The following is a 22,955-nucleotide window of genomic DNA, read 5'->3' as shown; positions in this document are numbered from 1 at the left end:
TTGTTAAGATATATACTGATAATATAGAGTTTGAGTTGAGGTTCAAGTGACTTTATTGTTCGATCACTCGCCCGGGCACAAGAATCATCAAGAAATCGGAGATTTTTCGTTAATAAATATTTTGTAAATTTAAGCTTTTTTTATTTACATTTATGAAAGTACATATCTTAATCCTCTGAAATGTCAAAGCAAAGAGTGGTGAGACGACTGTCATATGAGAACGTGATGTCTCTAATGCTGTTTGTAAGGTGAACCATCGGCTTTTTTAGAACAAGTAAAAAAAACTTCTTCATCGTTACTTCAGTATGAAGGGTTTACAATATATTTTTACTCTATTTGACGGCATCGGTGGTCTAAAGTATTGCCTTACTTTCGATGGTCGCGGGTTCGACTCCTCGCACGCTATTATTTTTGTATTCATAAATATAATTGTTTACATGAATTGTTTGATTTATAAGACCTATAGAAAATTGTCTACTTTGAAGTTATTTTACTAAATTTAATTATGAATGCCGGATAGTAAAAAATACAATATTTACAAATTAGAAGACAGTTATAATGAAAAGAAAACACAAATCTTAATAATTAATGTGACAAATTAGTTAGGAAACATTAAATATAAAATAGTACATCGTATTACTGTGTTCTTTTATATTTAATATATAAAATACTTTAGGTTTTCCGTTAGCTTAAAACTAAATTAACCTTCAAAGTTATACAATATCAAAATATTACAAATTAACCATATCAAATTTATATTTCTAATGACAATTAAGAAGCTTATTCAATATCTTATGGCATATTTAAAAAATGTACAATTCGCACACTTCATACTCCATCTATGGCATTTTCTACTTGCTAACATAAACATAGTGATTAATTACTTAATGTACTAACCACTGTGCATAAAAAATTGGCGGGAAGAAGTTGAAAGTTTTTTACTCTGTATTTATTTGCATTTTTTGAATAATATTTATTTGTAGTATATTATTGTATACAGTAGATACATTTTATGCAGATAACTTATTTTTAGCAACAAAATAAGTAACTACAAAAGCGACAAAATAAATAAATGCCAACTAAATAAAAATCGGTTAACAGATTTTAATTATTAGACTTTTGTTTCAGGGCTTAGTGATTTGACTTACTTCTTCAAATTAAGAAAATACTCTGGGGAAAAAGAACCAAACCTACAATAAAAAAAATATAAAATATTTCACATATTAATACATATTTTTTTCATTAGCTTTGAAGTATTTTGAGACCTAAAAAAACATATTTCAGTAGCATAGGTACATACATTGCAGAATCAATACATAATCACTAAATTTAATACTATTATCAAAATTAATTTTTCATATGTTATTGTTTTGTATTAAGTTAATACAAATAATAATAATATTAATATATTCATACAGATTAAAAATGATATAGTCAATAAATTGGTATTGTTCTTTTTTATTTGTCAAGTAGGCAGGCAAAGGTTGCTAACCATACAGCCTGTTTTCACAAAATTTTCTTAAAAAGAATTTATACCGATAATTAAATCCTTAATACTAATTAGGTAAAATGTCATTGAATTTTTAATATACAATGTTAATGTCAAAAAATATATAGACTGTCAAAAACTAAGAACAAATTATTGGTCAGGAATATCAAAACGGAATGTTGAACGGGTAGTTCCTGTGAGTCTCGCCCATTCTGTGAATATAAAAAAGAACATTAAAAAAACTTCTTATGTAACTGTACTAGCTAACAAACTGAGGGCTCATCTGATGGTATGTGGCAGCCGTGGTTTTTTACATGAACAGTGTCACGGATTGTTACGTAGGGCCTGTGATATTCATGCGCTGCAATTTTGTAGTATTTAGGCATCATGACTAAGTAGTAGTAAGTATTTTATTGCTGTTTCACTTTTCAATAGACTATTTCTTTTTTCCGGACTACTCTAATGCTGTTGGCCGCAGCTGGCCTTTACAGCTTCACCGGACGATAGGGGGCGAGTGCAAATGGCACTCCAAACCAAAGGAAGGACTTATGGAGCGGCTGAAGGCCAACCTCCGCTTGATGAATACGATTTTATTCTGAGGGCACCGCTAATAGTTCGAAGTTCAGCTCAGGCCGTAATTTCGATTTGAGGGGCGTCCGGGGTCGCCGGTGTGGAGCGCGCGGTATTGTGTGGTAGAGGTCGTTGTCTTCGCCGGTGAGGACGGTGTCGTGTGCGTGTAAAAACTTACTGTAAGCTACTTACCCAGCGAAAGTGTACGTTCTCTTGTTTTTATTCAAAGCATTTAGAGCTTCTACTTGTTCTGGGATCAAGCTCCGCTCCAGTGCTTGCAGATTGTCCCACAGGTGGGCTCCGGTGGACGCTTTCACGACGACGCTGCGTCCTAAATCAATTTGGTATCTGAAAAGAAATAAAAGCCTGTCAGTGGCTTTGTTTGTTTTTTATAAATTGTGTAACATATATACCTATAATATATAATAATATATAATATATATATAATAACATATATATATACATATAATATATACCTAGTATAGTACTAGGTATATATTATATGTATGTATATATATATGTATATAGCTGACCCGCGCAAAATTACTTGACATTTCTCATTATATTTCATCCAATTTACATAATATCGTTTTAAATTATAGCCTATTTATTATTCTGATGTATAAGCTATATTACTGTAAAGTTTCGTAAAAATCTGTACAGTAGTGTTTGCGTGAAAGAGTAACAAACATCTATCCATGCTCACAAAGTTTCGCGTTTATAATATGCTACTCGCCCCGGCTTCGCCCGGATGTACATGTATTATACATATAAACCTTCCTCTTGAATCACTCTATCTATATAAAAACACCGCTTCAAAATCCGTTGCGTAGTTTAAAGTTAAGCATACATAGGGACGGACAGACAGCGACAACGACTTTGTTTTATATTTACTCTGTACCTAATAAAATAATATAGGATTATACAAGATTTTTGATGTTTTTGATTTATTTTTACTTTAACAAGTGTAGGCACACAATCAAATTGTTTTATTTTGACTTCGACAAGTGTAGGTACATTTTTAATCGAAATTTTGCCGTAAATATTTCGTTCCTCTCTATTATAAATTTATTTTTTTTATTTATTTATTTAGTATACAATAATAATATATAGATTTACATTTACATGTTTACAATATAATACAATTTTTATATATTTCTATTATCTGTAGTCCCCAAACTAGGTCAGGCCTATATCTTGGGGGCCTGTATATTATTCAGCTGACTCTATTGTTACAGTTATTTACTGCCTTTACCAGACTTGTTTTTCCCGCTATTTCACTATCATCGCGCCATATTTAACGAAGAAATGCGCGCAAATTTGTGAGTATTCATATTTTTCTTACGTTAATTATTTCACTAGAGATTTCACGTGTTTCATCAATGCATTTTGTTTAAAAATTAATATTATTAGATTTTATATTTTATGTACATGTTTAAGATTTATAAAGCTTATTCTTATTAAGATTATAAACGCGAAAGTTTGTGATTATAAATGGATAGTTGGATGAATGGATGTTTGTTACTCTTTCGCGCAAAAACTACTGAAATTATTTGAGGAAACTTTACAGCTTATGTATCAGAATAACACAAGCTTGTACATTTTCATAATTTGTACATTGTCCATGATTATTATATATCCTACACAATTTGTATTGGTCTGTTTTTAGAGATAAATAACTCGATTTTCACCTAACTATGTTTAGCTTATACAATGATACTCGTGAACGAGTGCTGCTTGTAGGGACTGGTCTGCTCTTATCACTACGACTGATTTAATCTATTGTGTTTTTATATTTGAGCCTAAATAAATTAGTGCTGGTTGGTAGTTTGTATTCACACGTTTCGACTTGTAAAATGTGAACTTACAAGGATTGTTTAAAAGAGCAACACACAAGTTTCTTGCTTATTCTTCTTGTGATGAGACAGCTTTCCGAATAAGCGGTAGATTTAAAAAAAATGTTGACTATTCAAAAGTGCTTAAATTAAGTTTATGAATAAATGATTTTCTATTCTATTCTATTCTATTCTATTCTATTCTATTCTAATAGGGATAATTACAATGGAAGTTTGGTGCCACATATCTTTAATTTCTTCTGACAGAGGTATTTTCGTATTTTGATGTTAATGTCCCAATGTACTAGGAGTACAGTTACCTGAGAAGTAGCTGCGCTATGGTCATATTAAGACCTGCCGCCATAACTTTGACCAGGGGATCATCAACTATAGGCTGTAGTCCGCTCCTATACTCTTTAGGGGTCCCTTTAGAGCCTAGTACCCCGTAACATGTGAGTTTGACGTCTCGCTGCTCGCAGAACTCGTGTAATCTTTCTTGAGATAGATATGGATGACATTCCACCTGAAAATATTATAATCTTATATATAAAATTCTCGTGGCACAGTTTTCGTTCCCATACTCCTCCGAAACGGCTTGACCGATTCTCATGAAATTTTGTGAGCGTATTGAGTAGGTCTGAGAATCGGCCAACATTTTTCATCCCCCTAAATGTTAGGGGTAGTCCACCCCTAAATTTATTTTTTATTTTTTAGACAAAATTTTTAGTTTCTATTTTTTTATGATACAACATACAAAAATACATACAATCCTAAATTTTCACCCTTCTATCATCAACCCCTATTTTTTTATAGCGTTATTAATTTATATGGCAAAAAACGTTTGCCGGGACAGCTAGTAATATCTAAAATTCTCGTGTCACAGGTGTCCGTGTTTATACTCCTCCAAAACGGCTTAGCCGATTTTGATGAAATTTTAGATGATTTTATAACTAAATTATAATGTATTTTATACTCCTAAGCGTCAAGGGACGTTTACCCTAAAAATTTTTGTTTTATTTGTTCAAAAAATTTTTTATTGTGTGGATTATATTAATTTTTCATTAAAAAAACACATACAATCTGTAGTAATAATTTTATAATATTAATTTATGTGGGTATGTTGCACGGTTTGTGTTGCTTTAGTATATAGAATTACCTCATTAAATAAAATCAGTTCGAGAATGATCTGACGTTTTACTACATGGTGACAGCGGTGTTCTTACGAAAAATAACATTATTATACTCTAAAAGTACTGATATTTTATACTTTAAAGCGTAATTTTGTAAAAAATAAGTTCAGTAAGTGAAGTGTTATAATAATCATGGAACACGCACGACCACCATCGGAATTAGTACTTGAAGGTGGTCCGGCTGCAAGATCCGACGCGTGGCGAAAATGGTCTAAACAATTTATGGTGTTTATGAAGGCCTCTGGAGTTTATAAAGAGAGTACGGATGTCAAATCAAGTTTACTGGTGAATTTGATTGGATCCGACGGGTACGACATATACACAACATTTAAATACGATAAAAATGAAAATCAGGAGGACTTTGATATTCTCATAAATAAATTTAACGAACATTTTGGTATGAAAAAGAACACCACTATGGCTAGATTCAAATTTTTCACGAGAAACCAAGAGAGAGGTGAAACTATAGATGAGTATGTGACCGCTCTGAAGCTTCTTACGCAGTCGTGTGAATTCGAACATCTGGAGGAAGGTCTCATACGTGACCGAATCGTGTGTGGTGTGACCGACAGCAAGCTGCGTGACCGTCTACTTAGAGAAGACGATCTCGACCTGGGACGTGCCGTGAAAATCTGTCAAGCCAGTGAGATGACCGCGGAGGAACAACGTCAGATAGAAAACGCCAAGTGTGGGACCGAAGCGGGCACATCGTCGGCTGTGGACGTAGTATATGGAGCACGAACGGAGCAACAATGGGGAGCCAGCAGGTACCCGCGCGGCGGCCGCCAGGCGAGGCGAGGCCGCGGGCGGCTGGGCGCGCCTGTTGCGGACGGCGCGGCGGCGGCGGCTCGCGGGTGTGCGGCCTGTGGCTCGGCGCGCTGTCAAGGAGGTTCACAGTGCTCCGCCAAAAGTGTTAAGTGTTTTTCGTGTCATGAAATAGGCCATTTCAAACGGATGTGTCCGGGTAAGCGTTATAAAAATAAAATATATCATATAAAAGAAAGTGCTAGTGATAGTGACGAGGAACTATATTACGTTTCTACACTGGACGGAAATTCTGGCAATAAGAACTGTAAGTGGTACGAAACCTTGTCATTAGTTAGTAATAATAGTAAACAAGTATTCAAATTAGACACAGGGTCGGATTTAAACGTCATGTCAATTAAAACTTTTTTAAATTTGGGTTTGAATACTTCATGTCTGTCTCCTGACAAAACTAAAGCACAGTCTTTTTGTGGTAATTATATTCCTATCATCGGGTCTTGCTATATCGACTGGATTTATAAAAATCGTAAATACAATCTTTATTTTATAATCTCTGATCAAAATTGTCAGAGTGTATTGGGCAAAAATGCTTGTGATGAATTAGGTTTAGTAAGACGAATATTTGCCATAAATATAGACGATTATGATGATCTTTTTCAAGGTGTAGGGAAGTTACCAGGTAAGTACAGTATTATCACAGAAATAGGAGCACAACCAGTAGTGTGTCCAGTGAGAAAAATACCTTTAGGTGTCAAGGATAAATTATTTTTAGAATTAGAACGAATGGAGAATCTGGGGGTGATTAGAAAGGTAGCACATCCGACACCGTGGGTGAATGCTATAGTTGTAGTGGCGAAAAAAGATGGCAGCATTCGCTTGTGCCTAGATCCTCGATCACTAAACCGCGTAGTACACCGCGCGCATTATCCCCTTCCGACTGTTACAGAGATAGCTGCGAAATTGAAAGGAGCACGATTTTTTAGTAAACTGGATGCTCGTTCTGGTTTCTGGATGGTTCAGCTAGATAACCGAAGCGCAGACCTATGTACGTTTGGAACGCCTTTTGGCAGATACCAATTTTTGCGTTTACCATATGGTATCAACTGCGCTTCGGAAGTGTTTCATGCAAAGGTACGGGAGCTCTTAGAGGACCTCGTAGGCGTGGACTCATTCGTAGATGACATTATAGTCTGGGGATCTGATAAGACACAGCATGATGAACGGTTAAAAATGTTACTAGATAGGGCACGTCAAGTTGGTATAAAATTTAACAGAGCTAAATGTGAATTCTGTGTACCACAAGTTACTTACTTAGGACACAAGTTTAATTCAGAAGGTATGCATGTAGACAATAATAAGTTAAAAGCAATTAAGGACATGCCTAAGCCACAGGATCGGAAGTCATTAGAACGTTTTCTTGGAATGATAAATTATCTTTCAAAATTTATACCTAATTATTCTCAGGTAGCCTCCCCGTTACGTCAATTATTAAAAAAAGACACAGTATGGCAGTGGGACTCCATACACGACGCGGCTGTACAGCGATTAAAAGAATTAGTGTGCGGTGCGCCTGTGCTAGCTTTATACTCGTTGACAGAACCGGTCGTGTTATCAGTGGACGCAAGTTCGTGCGCGCTCGGCGCAGTGTTGCTTCAGGGAGGCCGTCCGGTCGAGTTCGCCTCCTCAACGCTCACCGAAACACAGAGTCGCTATGCACAGATAGAAAAAGAGTTGTTGGCGATAGTATATGCTTTAGAACGGTTTCACCAATATATTTTTGGCAGAAAAAATGTAGTAGTCGAAACAGATCACAAACCTTTAGAAGCCTTATTTAATAAATCTTTGAATTCTGTTCCGGCTCGGTTACAACGGATGATGCTTCGCGCACAAGCATATAATTTTAAAGTCATTTATAAACCGGGCAAATATATGCATATCGCCGATGCATTGTCGCGAGCACCGTTAAGCGAATTAATGAAAGATCATATATCAGACGAAATAACAGAACAGTCTTGTTTTTTAATACAAAATATTCGATTCAGTGACAGTAAAATAAGAGCTGTGCGCGATGCTACTGAGAAAGATGATGAATGTAAGTCAATAATACGATACATAATGAGGGGATGGCCGAGTAATAAATTTGATGTAGACGAACTAGTTCGTAGTCAGTGGTCATATAACGAAAGTTTCGAATATATAGACGGTATAATTTTTAAAGACAACCTGGTGTATATACCGCGTAGTTTGCGCGCGGAAATGATTCAGCGGGTGCACGACGGTCACATGGGAATCGACCGGTGCAAGCGGCACGCGCGCGACGTGATGTTTTGGCCGGGCATGTCTCGCGACGTGGAGCGCGCCGTGCGCCGGTGCGCGGCGTGCGTCGAGCGCGCCCACCGCCCGCCGCGGGAGCCGCTCGTGCCGCACAACATACCGGACCTGCCCTGGGCCAAAGTCGGCTCAGACTTATTCCAATGCGGTAAAAAATATTTTCTTTTACTCGTCGATTATTTTTCAAACTTCATAGAAGTAAGTCCGCTGACTAGTATCAATAGTAAAGCTGTAATTCTCGCAATGAAAGATCACTTCTCTAGGCACGGGATACCGCAGGAACTCGTAACTGATAACGGTCCGGCGTATGCTTCAAAAGAATTCAAAATGTTTAGTGAAAGTTGGGATTTCGACCACACTACTACTTCACCTAATTATCCTCAATCGAACGGTCGTAGTGAACGTAGTGTACAGATTATTAAAAATATTCTCATTAAATCCATGAAGTCGGGTACAGATTTTTATTTGGGTCTTCTTAATTTTAGAGCGACTCCACGAGATGGTATAGACGCTCCATCACAATTATTAATGGGACGAAGGCTAAATACCAGGTTACCGTCGCACATTTGTAAGTTGTATCCGTTTCGTGATAATACGAATCAATATAAAACTATTATAAGTAAGCAGAATAATAATAAACAATACTACGACAAACATGCACGCGATTTACCCGAATTACGGCCGGGGGAATCTGTTATAATGATAGATGGATACGGAAACGACCGAAAAAGGGCACGAGTGGATGCACGATCATCACAACCGCGATCGTATTTTGTTAGTGATGACTCGGGTAGGCGTTACAGGCGAAATAGGCGACACCTGATACAGGTTGCAAAAACTGAAATGGGCAAAAGTGATAATCTAGAAGGAGACGAGGAAAGATGGTCAAGTGCGGAGAGTGAGGGTGACGAATGTTATTCATATCAAAAGGTAGATAAAAATACAGCAAATACAGAACAAGATCTTGTAAAAAACCATTTGTCTAATTGTAAAAACCAGAAGCGTACCCCCAGACAGGCGGCAGCCGTAGCTAAGCATGAAATAAAAAAAATGTATAATTAAGTAGTAAGTATTGGAATTAAAATTTTAATACATATACAATAAATTACGATGATTCAGTGTTGCTTAAAATTATAAGATTATTTAAAAGTGTTATTCTAAAAGTTCAATGATATAAAAAATGAATTGCTTAGTTGTATTGTAAGTATACATATATCACCTGTATGTAAGTGTTATAGATAATATTTATTACGATATTAGAATCTTGAAAGTGGCATGTTGAATATATATATGTATAAAATAATATTAATAACCTATTTCAGATTTAGAAATAGTGCTTATTCATGAATATATTACGTTATTACTTTAAGGGATACATGTAGTAATAATTTTATAATATTAATTTATGTGGGTATGTTGCACGGTTTGTGTTGCTTTAGTATATAGAATTACCTCATTAAATAAAATCAGTTCGAGAATGATCTGACGTTTTACTACACAATCCTAAATTTTCACTCTTCTATCATTAATCCCTATTTTTTAATAACGATATTAATTTATATGGCAATACAACGTTTGCCGGGTCAGCTAGTAATAATAATAATAATCTCAGGACAATTCACACAGCGCCATCTAGACCCAAGTTAAGCTAGCTAGAGCTTGTGTTATGGGTACTAGACAACTGATACATACACATAGATTTTTTTTTTGTAAATACATACATATTATACGTAGAAAACACCCAGACCGATACATACAATCTTACTCATGAATACAAATGTTTGTGCCGTGCGAGGTATCGAACTCGCGACTATCGGTCGTAAAGTAGTGTGTCGTAAACCGCTAGACCACCGAGGTCGTCAACATTGTACGTACGTACATAGAAATATTGATCTTATATACTAAATAACAATAGGAAAATGTAAGGTGGGGTGACACAGTTTAGACACGGCAGTGCTTAGTACACAATATTGAGTTTGTCTTACTAGACATTATTAATTGCTATTATTATATTGATGTATCTAGGTAACTATATTCCATAGATCACAACAAAGAAGTCCAATCAAGTGACAAAAAACCGATATAAAAATTACAAGGATTTTTATATCTCGAAATCATTCCGAACTGACGGTAGATTTGACATATCATAAGAGTCTGTAATAGACCTACATGAATAAAGATATTTTGAATTTTGAAGTTTGAATTTAATAAAAAAAAATGGTGGTCAAGCTACCAGGAGCAGTCTGGGAAACTGATGGTGTAAATAAAAAAAGCTATACCTGGTTGATAACAGGCTTGAGCTTCGCTCTCCCCAGTATCCTGGTGAGCTGGATAGAGTTGAAGTTGCTGACTCCGATGCTTTTCACCAGGTCTTTCCCCACCAGCTCTTCCATGCCGTACCAGGCGTCCAAGTAATCATACTCAGAGTATTGAATCACGTTTGCTATCTTTGGTATAGGTGCCTTACCTTCCTTTAATTTAAACAACACTAATATTATTTTAATCTAAATATACACATATATATAACTCAAAGGTGACTGACTGACATAGTGATCTATCAACGCACAGCCCAAACCACTGGACGGATCGGACTGAAATTTGGCATGCAGGTAGATGTTATGACGTAGGCATCCGCTAAGAAAGGATTTTGATTAATTCTACCCCCAAGGGGATAAAATAGGGGATGAAAGTTTGTATGAAACTTTGTCAATTTTAAACCGATCGCACTGAGACTTTGCATGCATAAACTACTATGACGTAGGCATCGTATAAGAAAGGATTTTGATAAATTCCACCCCTATGGGATAAATTAACGCGAGCAAAGCCGCGTGCAAAAGCTAGATAATATTATAAATGCCAAAGTGAGTATGGATGGATGTTTGTTACTGTTTTACGCAAAAACTACTAAACGGATTTTGATGAAACTTTTCTGAAATATAGCTCATACATCAGAATAACATATAGGCTATAAATTTCATGCGAGTGAAACCGCGAGCGCAGCTGGCCTTTCATATATATGTATGTTAGTCTATAAGGTATTTATAATATGGGCAATTAGTAGCCTATACATATAAATAAAATTGGAGTGTCTGTTTGTAATATTGAAATAACCGTTTTTTACTACATGCATATGAATATAAATACGGTACATACATCAAAATATAATTTTTGACCATTTTTGTCTGTTTGTTCCGGCTAACCTCTGAAATGGCTGGACCGATTTTGACGGGACTTTTATTGGCAGGTAGCTGATGTAATAAGGAGTAACTTAGGCTACTTTTATTCTAAAAACATAAGGTTAAATTCCACGCGGACGAAGTCGCATGTACAGCTAGTAAATAAATAAGATTAAAAGCATGTTTCTTACCTTAAAAGACATGGGGTTATGGATGAGGTATAAATCAAAGTAATCCAGCTGCATCGCAGTCAGGGACGCTCGGCATGCCACCTCCACCAGGTCAGGTCGATGGTACGTACTCCATAACTTCGATGTGATGAAAAGCTCCTCTCTGAAAACAAAATTAAGATACCCTTTTCATTTAAGTCTATTATAGAAGAAGATATGTGATATATTATGATAAAAGTCCCTAAATAAATGTAAGAATAAAAAAAAAGTCTATTATAGATAAATAGATAATTGAAATAATATCATATTAAATAAAATAAAATCATATATCGAGCAGCATCCTTTTTAAAATGTGACGGAATTTCTGAATTCCAATTTAAAATTATGACATTTTCCATTAAGTGACTTTTATTATATATCTTATATATAAAATTCTCGTGTCACAGTTTTCGTTCCCATACTCCTCCGAAACGGCTTGACCGATTCTCATGAAATTTTGTGAGCGTATTGAGTAGGTTTGAGAATCGGCCAACATCTATTTTTCATCCCACTAAATGTTAGGGGTAGTCCACCCCTAAATTTTTTATTTTATTTTTTAGACAAAATTTTTAGTATCCATTTTTTTATGATACAACATACAAAAATCCATACAATCCTAAATTTACATCCCCCTAAATGTTAGGGGTAGTCCACCCCTAATTTTTTTTTTATTTCAAGGCAAAACAACGTTTGCCGGCACAGCAAGTATGTTATATATTATTTTGAATATATAAATTGTAATTGTGACATAATTATCTTAAAAATGTAATTACTATTAACGTGCTAGTGTGTAACGAGATTTGTTACATTTGTGAATAAAACAATATGAAATACTTTATTTTAATTTTTCCTAGCTACCCACCCTGGCTTCACACAGATGTACATGTATTATATATATAAACCTTCCTCTCGAATCACTCTATCTATTAAAAAAAACCGCATCAAAATCCGTTGCGTAGTTTTAAAGATTTAAGCATACATAGGGACGGACAGCGACAGCGACTTTGTTTTATACTATGTAATGACGTACAAAATCAGTGATGCAGAGCCTTTGAGGCATGTAAAATTCCATGCTAAAATACAGTTTTGTGGAGAACTGGTGCCTGTACCAGGTATCCGAAGAATCTGTGTCACGGGTCGCCTTTGTTGTGGGTACTAGTACTAGGTAACTGATACAAATACATATATATATATATATGTATATATATATATATATATTTCGTAAATACATATTATACATAGATACAATCTAGACCGGGACAAACAATCGTATTCATGAATACAAATGTTTGTGCCGTGCGAGGAATCGAACCTGCGACCATCTGTCAGACGGTGTGCTAAACCACTAGACCACCGAGGCCGTCAATTTTTTATTTTTGACTAGTTGTACCCACGACTCGAATATAACTTAAATTTTTCTAAAATAAAAGTAGCCTAAGTTACTCCTTATTACATCAGCTACCTGCCAATAAAAGTCACGTTAAAATCGGTCCAGCCATTTTATAGATCAGCCAGAACAAACAGACAGACAGACAATAATTGTAAAAAATGTTATTTTGATGTATGTACCGTATTTATATTCATATGCATGTAGTAAAAAACGGTTACTTCTTCTTATAAACAGACACTCCAATTTTATTATATTTATAGATTGAGATTTTGATTTGACAAGCAGACACTTTTTTTATAGTGTGGAAAATATTGAAAACCCCTCTTCATCCCTTTTTTTTTTTATTGGGTTGTTTGGGCTATTTTCAGATGTTTTTTTTTGTGGATGATAATGGAATGGTGCACCCGCCTGCGTTAACGGTTTACGCTGGCGGGGCACCAGTGGAGGATGATAAGATGTGCATGAGGTCAGGTCAGTTAGCCCATCGTGACAAATTCACCGGGAATTTATCACGATGGTTTCCAGGGGGAACGTGGAGAGCTGACATGGTACATTGCTAGTAATGGGATCATTAGTCCACATTACTAACAATCACATTTCCCCCCTATTTTCAGATGTTTGTAGCACCTGTAGCACTGCGACCTACATAGATCTATTGTGCTCGCCCTTTTTCAGAGTTCGCTACCTAGATCCGTTAGGGACAAGAATTGAAGGATATTCTTAGGAGCGATGGTTTTTATCTCCTCAGGAAAGAGCGTAAACTCTGTGAGTGTAAGAGTGTCATACCTCTTACGGAGGGTTTTTTTGAAGGAAATCCTTACCCACTAGAAAACTATACGGTGTACCTACGAGCGTCATTGCCGGAGTCGTGATGTTGCATTAGTACTCGTATTCTACCGTGACTCTGGCGGGCCCTATAGATGGTGTTAGGGCAGGCCCCACCTCGTTGATAGGGCGACCTACTTTGCCCTACTCAATTTGGAAGTGTGAGTAATCACATACGCAACTAAGTAAAGCCTTCACTAAACAATATTTGGCATAAAAAATAGAACGTAAAATTTTCATATTAGGCCGCCTATTCGATGGAGTCCCCGTCCAAGTCAAACGGGTATCGAAATTACGACGTCCCGAGCTGAGATTTGAACCCCTAGCCGGTGCCCTCAGTCGTATCCGTCAGGCGGGAGTTGGCCCTTCAGCCGCTCTAAGTCCTTACATTGGTTTGGAGTGCCATCTACACTCGCCCCTTATTGTCCGGTGAAGCTGGAAAGGCCAGCTGCGGCCAGCATTAGAGTAGTCCGAAAAACTCTGGACCTATTTTGTTTTGCTCTAATACATTAAAAATTCGTAATTTTTAAAATATTATTAAATTGTCTATGGTAACTAACCTGGTGACTGTACCATCGTCAATTTTGGCCTTGATCGCCTCCCCGACTTCCGCTTCGTTGCCATAGATGTATGCGGTGTCTATGGCACGGAAACCAAGGTCAATAGCAGCCCCAATTATATGTCGGATTAAACGTTTGTCCATCTGAAGGAAAAAATATCTATATTCAGATAATAATAAACATATTTAATATATAATTATAATTTTTCTAAAATAAAAGTAGCCTAAGTTACACCTTATTACATCAGCTACTTGCTAATAAGAGTCTCGTCATAATCGGTTCAGCCATTTCAGAGATTAGCCGGAACAAACACACAGACAGACAAAAAATATTTTGATGTATGTACCGTATTTATATTCGTATGCATGTAGTAAAAAAAGGTTATTTCAATATTATAAACAGATATTACTCCAATTTTATTTATATGTATAGATAAGTTATCCTGAATCATTTTCAGTTTTCATTTAATTTGTCCCCTCCGATCGATCCCCCGTCCAATTCAAACAGGGATCGAAATTACGACGGCCTGAGCCGAGGTTCGAACCCCTAGTGGTGCCCTCAGACTAAAGTCGTATCCGTCAGGCGGGAGTTGGCCTTCAGCCACTCCATAAGTCCTTCCTTTGGTTTGGAGTGCCAACTGCACTCGCCCCCTAACGTCCGGTGAAGCTGTAAAGGCCAGTTGCGGCCAACAGCATTAGAGAATTCCGAAAATTAATTTGTTATTGTCGAATTTTATTAGTTTACTAGCTGTTCCCGCGACTTCCACCGCGTGGAATTTAACTTTGCTATTAGAATAGAATAGAATAGAATAGAAAATCATTTATTCAAATAAACTTACATTGAAGCACTTTTGAATAGTCATTACATTTTTTAATCTACCGCTCGTTCGGAAAGCTGTCTTCACAAGAAGAACGAGCAAGAAACTTGCGTGTTGCTCTTTTAAATAATTTTATTATTACTTTACATTTTTAAGTTTAAATGTGTGAATACAAACCACCAATTAGCACTAATTCAATTAAATACTCAAATAGAAGAAATATTGAATATATAACCAACTGGTTAAACAATTAATAAGAGGAAATCAGTCATAGTGATTAGAGCAGACCAGTCCCTACAAGCAGCACTCGTTCACGAGTATTCCTGTAAAAACAACTAAAGACCTAAAAATACTTACCAAGGCAGTTCCTAAAGCCAAAACCGGCATCTCAACTCCATTCCTGAGAATCAAGTAGGTCATATTCATCGCTCTGCCATACTGCAGTTTCGCGCTGGTCAACTCTGCAGTTCTCTGGTCGTACTCCTCGTCGGTGAGGCTGACCGTCTGGACGGTAACGGTAGGTTTTGTGTGGATTCGCTCTATGTTTGGATGATTACTACCGTACTGGACTTTTGTTGTTTTTTGCTGGAACAAAATCATTCAAATCTATACTCTATACATATAAATAAAATTGGAGTGTCTGTTTGTAATATTGAAATAACCGTTTTTTACTACATGCATATGAATATAAATACAGTACATAAAAAAAAAATAACTTTTTAAAATTTTTGTCTGTCTGTCTGTCGGTCTGTTTGTTCTGGCTAATCTCTGAAATGGCTGCACCGATTTTAACGGGACTTTTTTTGGCAGGTAACTGATGAAATAGGGAGTAAATTAGGCTACTTTTATTTTTGAAAAATAAAGTTAAATTTCACGCGAAGTCGCGGGAACAGCTAGTGTTAAATAAAATTCAAGATATTATTTTTCAATACTATATCATATTGAAATAAAATGAAAATGTTATGTCGAAAAAATAAAAAATATATATATTTGGGGGTAATAATAATACTTAGAACAACCCTTATCACTTAGGGTATAAAAAATAAATAGTAACCGATTCTCAGACCTACTGAACATGCATATAAAATTTCATAAAAATCAGTCAAGACGTTTCGGAGGAGTATAGTAACAAACACCACGACACGACAATTGTATATACATATATATATAATATTTATATCATAACTAGCTTTTCGCCCCGATTTCGTACAGGTGTACATGTTATATATATAAACCTTCCTCTTGAATCACTCTATCTATTAAAAATAACCGATTCAAAATCCGTTGCGTAGTTTTAAAAATTTAAGCATACATAGGGACGGACAGACAGCGACAGCGACTTTGTTTTATACTATGTAATAATGGTCAATTTTAAAAGTTTATTAATATACTATTTTTTTTTATTTTATATCTGACTAATTGTATTTCACCCAATTTACATATGTTTTTAAATTATTTAAATGTTTGCGAGGGGACGCCCTAAGAAAAATGGATGGATTGTGTGAAAGATGATATGAATAAAAGAAGAGTATGTTTAGATATGACGACTGATAGAGAGCAGTGGAAGAGAATGACATACTGCGCCGACCCCAAATAATGGGATAAAGGCAAGGCAATGATGATGAAATGTTTGCGATATGTCTTTATTTATATGCCAGTTTTGTTTTTTATTGTAATAATAGTAATTTACAGCTATATATAGTAATGAAGAACAGTATACAAAAATTAGTGATCAGAAGTACAATAGTTGAAGAATGTTTTTAGAAGAAGTTAAATTGTAGATTCTTTTTCCCGCGCCAAACGCAACGCGCCACAGAGTCAAAATATACGGACGGCGCGCAGCCGCAGTAGGACGATGAGCACATTATGGCAGTATGCACGATGTTAATACTATGAGCACAGATAACATAATCTATGTGTTATTCTGATGTATAAGCTTTGCAAAGACTTTGAAATGAAATGATTTTATTTTGCGAGAAATGTGGTGTGCACAGATGTTATAAAGTACATATGGTTCCATACAATCCGTCTTATATGAAGACATGCAAAATTTTATATTAGTTATGCTTCTGTAAATAATTACACAATTCTGTCTTTCAGATAGCATATTACATTATACAATTTTAAGAAATTATTATATCTATATTATTATTTAGTCATTATATGTCAATATTAGTACTGTTATGTCATTACTATTATATTAATATAATCCAATTCGTAACTTTCGTAATTTTACCATCAAAATTTAAAAATTCTTTTACTGTATAAAAACATCTCTCAATTAACCAGTTGCGTAATCTATTTTGAAAAATTTCAAAAGACATTTCTCTAATAGTTTGAGGTATTTTGTTGTAAATTTTTATACACATTATTCTACAATTTTAATGAAATAGCGCACTATTTACTGCAGGCATTCTCAATTTTGTAGGATCTCTTTGAGTAATTTTATTACATTCTTCAATTTTATTCTTTGTTATATACTATGTAATAATGATAAAAAGAAATTATTGTATCATTTCTTAGTACAGACAATATCAACAATCAATTTTAAGTTTACAAGCGATAGTTACGATGTACGAAGAAAACGAGTAAAAAAGTGGGTAGATGCAATTTACGAGGATTAATATATTTGATATAAAACTTATATATTTATAAATAGCAAAGAATAAAATAGAATATAGATATAAGAATAGAATATAACATAAATAGAATAGAATAATCATATGTTTCACTATCTACTTGGAATACAGTTTCAACACAAGAAACTTGTGTATTGCTCTTTTAAACAAACATTTGAGCAACTTAACAGTTTTAGCTCAAAATTTGTGTGAATACAAACTACTAAAGAGAATTCATTATAGATTATACAAATACAAATAAAAAAATCAAATAAACTTAATATAAACACTTGAATAGTCAATTTTTTCTATTCTACCGCTCATTCGGAACGCAGACTCATCACAAGAAGAACGAGAAATATGGATGTAAAGACGGATATTCTAATTACTAATTAGAATATCCGTCCTATTACTCGCCCCGGCTTGGCGCGGGTGTACATGTATTAGACTATATATACTTCCTCTAGAATCAGTATATCTATTAAAAAAAACCGCTTCAAAATCCGTTGCGTAGTTTTAAAGATTTAAGCATACATATATAGGGACGGACAGCGACAGCGACTTTGTTTTATACTATGTAATGATACTTGTACTTACGTAGAATAAAATTAGGAACAGTAAACTCAATTTGCACACTGTCCAAAACATAATAATCACGAAACACGTACAAAAATCACCACAATACAGTTACGACTTTAGTTTTTGAATGTCACAGTGATACTGACATGAGACTGATCAGTAATGCAAATGAATGTTGCTAGTAATATACAACGCGAAAGTTATTATACACATCACCCAACTGCCTGTAACTTCATGTTATCCTGGTACTTTCACTGTATCACACTTATTATTTGATAAGAGCATGGATCTGACCTGACTTCGCTCAACCTGTCATCCTCCTCTGATGCCCCGCCAGGGTGTACCGTTAGTGCAGGCGGGTCCATCATTCCATTGTGTAAGACCTTCGGTTCTTTAATATATAGAAAGTGTCAACCGTCGCCTATATACATGAACAGTACCAAAGACATCACCCAACTGCCTGTAACTTCATGTTATCCTGGTACTTTCACTGTATCACACTTATTATTTTTTAAGAGGGTGGAACTGATCTGGCTCCAAGGTCATTCATTATATAATTCTCCACTGGTGCTCCACCAGCATACAATAACAGTTAGCGAAGGCCTAATGGAATGGTACACCCATTCCATTAGATCTTTACATTCTGTTCTATAATATATAGAAGAGTGGCTGTCGCCTATATACATGAACAGTACCAAAGACATCACCTAACTGCCTGTAACTTCATGCTATCCTGGTACTTTCACTGTATCACACTTATTATTTTTTAAGAGGGTGGAACTGATCTGGCTCCAAGGTCATTATATAATTCTCCACTGGTGCTCCACCAGCGTACAATAACAGTTAGCGAAGGCCTAATGGAATGGTGCACCCATTCCATTAGATCTTTACATTCTGTTCTATAATATATAGAAGAGTGGCTGTCGCCTATATGACCAGTACCAAAGCCATCACCTGCTTGTAACTTCATGTTAACCTGGTACTTTCACTGTAAACGCGGAAGTTTTTTTCTATACTACGATGGTGGCAATCAAGCATACGGCCCATCTGATGGTAAATGGTTACCGTAGCTTATGAACGCCTGAAACATATATATATATATATATTACATTTATTTTTATTAAGGTGTTTGGGCTTAGACCTGGTGACTTATGGGCTTAGACTTGGTGCTTAGACCTGTGCATCATGACCTGTAGAGATCTATTGTTTTTTTTTATACTACGATGGTGGCAATCAAGCATACGGCCCATCTAATGGTAAATGTTATGGTAGCCTATGAACGCCTGAAACACCAGGGGTATAACGTGCGCGTTGCCGACCCTTAAGAAATTTTAATATACCCTTCTTATACATGAACAGTACCAAACACATCATCTAACTGCCTGTAACTTCATGTTGTCCTGGTACTTTCACTGTATCAATCTTATTATCTATATTAATAATTTCGTCTAGGCGTACGGTAGACTCGAACGAAACTATGTGAATAACAAAACATAAAAAAAATATTGATTTCGAGTCGACGACATATATCCGCAAAATTCGGATTATGGAGTATTTCGTTAAATTCTAATGACACTGACAAACAAACCGCAGTCGCCATCTTTTCATTTCACTAGCAATTTCTTCGGTCGTTGACGCTTCGCGAAAATATTGTTTTTGACACTTTTTTATGATAAAAGAGTATGTGTTTTTTCTTTAAACCTGAAATTGGCCGATTGCGAGACAAATTTGGCAATTTTTTTGTTATTAATTTGTTTCACGGCTCTGGATACAAGTCCTTTTTAGCCCAACTTAAAGTTTTACAAAAAAATAAAAATAATTTGTATAAAAACTTTTGCATTTATTTACTGTATTTATTAAACACAATGAACGGAGCGTTACAAATCTATGCTTACTTTTAATATTCCATGAGAACCGATGACTATAGCAATATCTACCCACATTTCATCCGAGCGAAGCCGGGTTTTCAGCTAGTTAACATTATAAACGCGAGTTTGTGAGTATGGATGGATGTTTGTTACTCTTTCAAGCAAAAACTACTTAATGCATTTTGGCGAAACTTAACGAAATTATAATTTAATAGATTACATAGGTTAGGCTTAGGTTATAATTTAAAGAGATATCATACATTATTTCATAATGACATTTTTTGTGATGTCATTTTTATTCACATTTATCATAATACTACGTCCTTCGTCGCATAATATCTTTTTAAATTATAACCTAAGCCTAACCTATGTAACCTAAATATTATAGTAATTAAGAAGCGTTTAATATCTTATATATAAAATTCTCGTGTCACAGTTTTCGTTCTAGGACTAGGGACAGCTAGTTTTATAGGATGGTAATCCTGGACCAATTACACAGCGGCATCCAAATATCCTAGACGGATCTAAGTAGCGAACTCTAACAAAAGGACAAGTACATTGTTAAGGTTTCTTAAGTGTGGGTGTTGCTGACGTACTGGCCATATACTTTTATACTTCATATATTGTATTTTTTGCAAAGAATTTTATTATATATTTTTTGTATACAGAACTTTAATATCAAATAAACATTGTGAGAGACAAGAACAGTGGGCATCGCGCACGTGATACCCCTGGTGTTTCAGGCGTTCATAGGCTACCATAACATTTACCATTAGATGGGCCGTATGCTTGATTGCCACCATCGTAGTATAAAAAAAAACAATAGATCTCTACAGGTCATAATGCACAGGTCTAAGCACCAAGTCTAAGCACATAAGTCACCAGGTCTAAGCCCAAACACCTTAATAAAAATAAATGTAAGTCCAAGCTAAGCAGTTTCTCTGTTATGGTTACAAAACTGATATATGATATAAACACTTAAATGCCTTTTTTTTTCAAAATATATACATATAAAATAATATACATAGAAAATACCCAGACTGATACAAACAATCATACTCATGAATACAAATGTTTGCACCGTGCGAGGAATGCTATGATATAATAAGAGAAGTATAAGAGGAATCCTATGATGAAATAGATGAATAAAAAATGATTCTTACTTCGAATAAGGCAATCATCATTGACACAGACTTCTTCCTCGGTCTCTCGTGCACTTCTATCTCCTTTTCCTTCTTTTGAACTTCTCCAGTTTCGAAGGAGTTCATTCTTATTTTTGTTATCATCTCATGAACTTTACCCTTAACAGATTCTCCTAAATCTAATTCTGCAACAGATTTCGGTCTTTCCCTACTATATTCTTCTATACTTTTAGAATCTCTGCGTACTGTTTCCGTCTGATTAGGATCTTCAGTCCTGTAAAATACTGAATCATCGTCTGAATTTGAAATTTCAACGTTATTTTCATACTCTGTACGTTTATTTTCAACTGGTTCTAAAACGAGTTCGTCTATTACTATATTATTGTCATTGATATTAATTTCTAGTTTCTTTTCTTCAATATTAATTGGTAACGGCTCTGAGTACTCTGTTTTTATCGGTTCCAGAATTTCAACTGTATTCTCAACGAGAATAGGTTCATTTTCAATTGTATTATTTGGTTCCGTAATAATATCTTTATGAATAGTCTCAATATGAATTTCTTTAGGTTGACTTATATCTTGTAGATTTTCGGTTGCATTTTCTACTAGCTGAATACTATTATCTAGAACTAAAGGTTGGTCAATCGATTCAGCAATAGGTTGACTAACTTTAGCATCGACAACTTCAATTTTTTGATATTTGATCGTCTCTTCAACTATTTCCCCTTTGTTTTTTGAATTTATTGCTTCAGAATTAGTTTCAGTCTTAACTTCTATGATATTAGAGTGTAAATCTCTTTGTATTGATGCTTTTAGGACTTCATCGACTATTATAGGTTTTACATATACACTTTCATGTGATATAAAATCAGTTTTTGTTTCAAGTGGCTTACGAGTCGGTATTCCATTCTGAATTAGTCTAGGGTTAGGTGGTGCTTTAACGTCTGGACGCTTGAAATAGAAATATAGAACTTAAAAGTATTAACCTTAAAGTATAATATAATTTATTTTGAACGTGTATATATATTTTTTAAAGAACTGATGTGCAAACAAGCTGACTGCACCTCTGAAGATTAGTGATAAAATTCCTATAATAATAATTTCAGGATAATTCACACAGCGCCATCTAGACCCAAGTTAAGTTAGCTAAAGCTTGTGTTATGGGTACAAGATAACTGATACAAATACATAGATTTTTTTTTCATAACTAAATATATATTATACCTAGAAAACACCCAGACAGATACAAACAATCATACTCATGAATACAAATGTTTGCCGTGCGAGGAATCGAACCCGCGACTATCGAATGTTAAGCGGTGTGCTGGACTGCTAGACCACCGAGATCGTGAGACATTATGTGACAATATAAATATATTATGATGTCATGCATTGCCATTCCGGAGGACTACGATGGCTTCCAATGGGACCGCGTAAGGGTTGAGTAACATGTTACAGTCCTAGCAATAAAGTTACTAGCCCTCATTATTCACTGAAAAGAGTTACTAGTAGCTTTTATCGTCATCATCATCATCTCAGTCCAGAAGACGTCCACTGCTGGACATAGGCCTCCCTCAAAGCGGTAGAATCA

General features: G+C 35.2%; 2 protein-coding genes across 2 annotated transcripts in view; one reads left to right on the top strand and one right to left on the bottom strand.

The window, feature by feature from the left end:
* Positions 1 to 1,498: 1,498 nt before the first annotated feature.
* LOC131855730 (probable serine/threonine-protein kinase kinX) overlaps positions 1,499 to 22,955 on the bottom strand; it is a 29,364-nt gene continuing 7,907 nt past the window's right edge. The window contains exons 5-12 of the mRNA XM_059207028.1: positions 21,386 to 22,315; positions 15,515 to 15,742; positions 14,341 to 14,483; positions 11,548 to 11,689; positions 10,460 to 10,651; positions 4,215 to 4,417; positions 2,252 to 2,407; positions 1,499 to 1,701 (exon numbers count right to left, since the gene is read on the bottom strand). Coding sequence (XP_059063011.1) covers positions 1,656 to 1,701; positions 2,252 to 2,407; positions 4,215 to 4,417; positions 10,460 to 10,651; positions 11,548 to 11,689; positions 14,341 to 14,483; positions 15,515 to 15,742; positions 21,386 to 22,315 — 2,040 coding nt within the window. The 3' untranslated portion in view covers positions 1,499 to 1,655. The remainder of the gene's footprint in view (positions 1,702 to 2,251; positions 2,408 to 4,214; positions 4,418 to 10,459; positions 10,652 to 11,547; positions 11,690 to 14,340; positions 14,484 to 15,514; positions 15,743 to 21,385; positions 22,316 to 22,955) is intronic.
* LOC131855729 (synaptic vesicular amine transporter) overlaps positions 1,797 to 22,955 on the top strand; it is a 98,319-nt gene continuing 77,160 nt past the window's right edge. The window contains exons 1-2 of the mRNA XM_059207027.1: positions 1,797 to 1,890; positions 3,298 to 3,381. The gene's annotated coding sequence lies outside the window, so the exon portion shown is untranslated. The remainder of the gene's footprint in view (positions 1,891 to 3,297; positions 3,382 to 22,955) is intronic.

This window comes from Achroia grisella, unplaced genomic scaffold, assembly GCF_030625045.1.
Source record: "Achroia grisella isolate CSIRO2021 unplaced genomic scaffold, CSIRO_AGI_Agris_v1 utg149, whole genome shotgun sequence".
Classification (NCBI taxonomy): Eukaryota; Metazoa; Arthropoda; class Insecta; order Lepidoptera; family Pyralidae; genus Achroia; species Achroia grisella.
The sequence above is the reverse complement of the archived record's forward strand: the minus strand, read 5'-3'. Positions and strand labels throughout refer to the sequence as shown.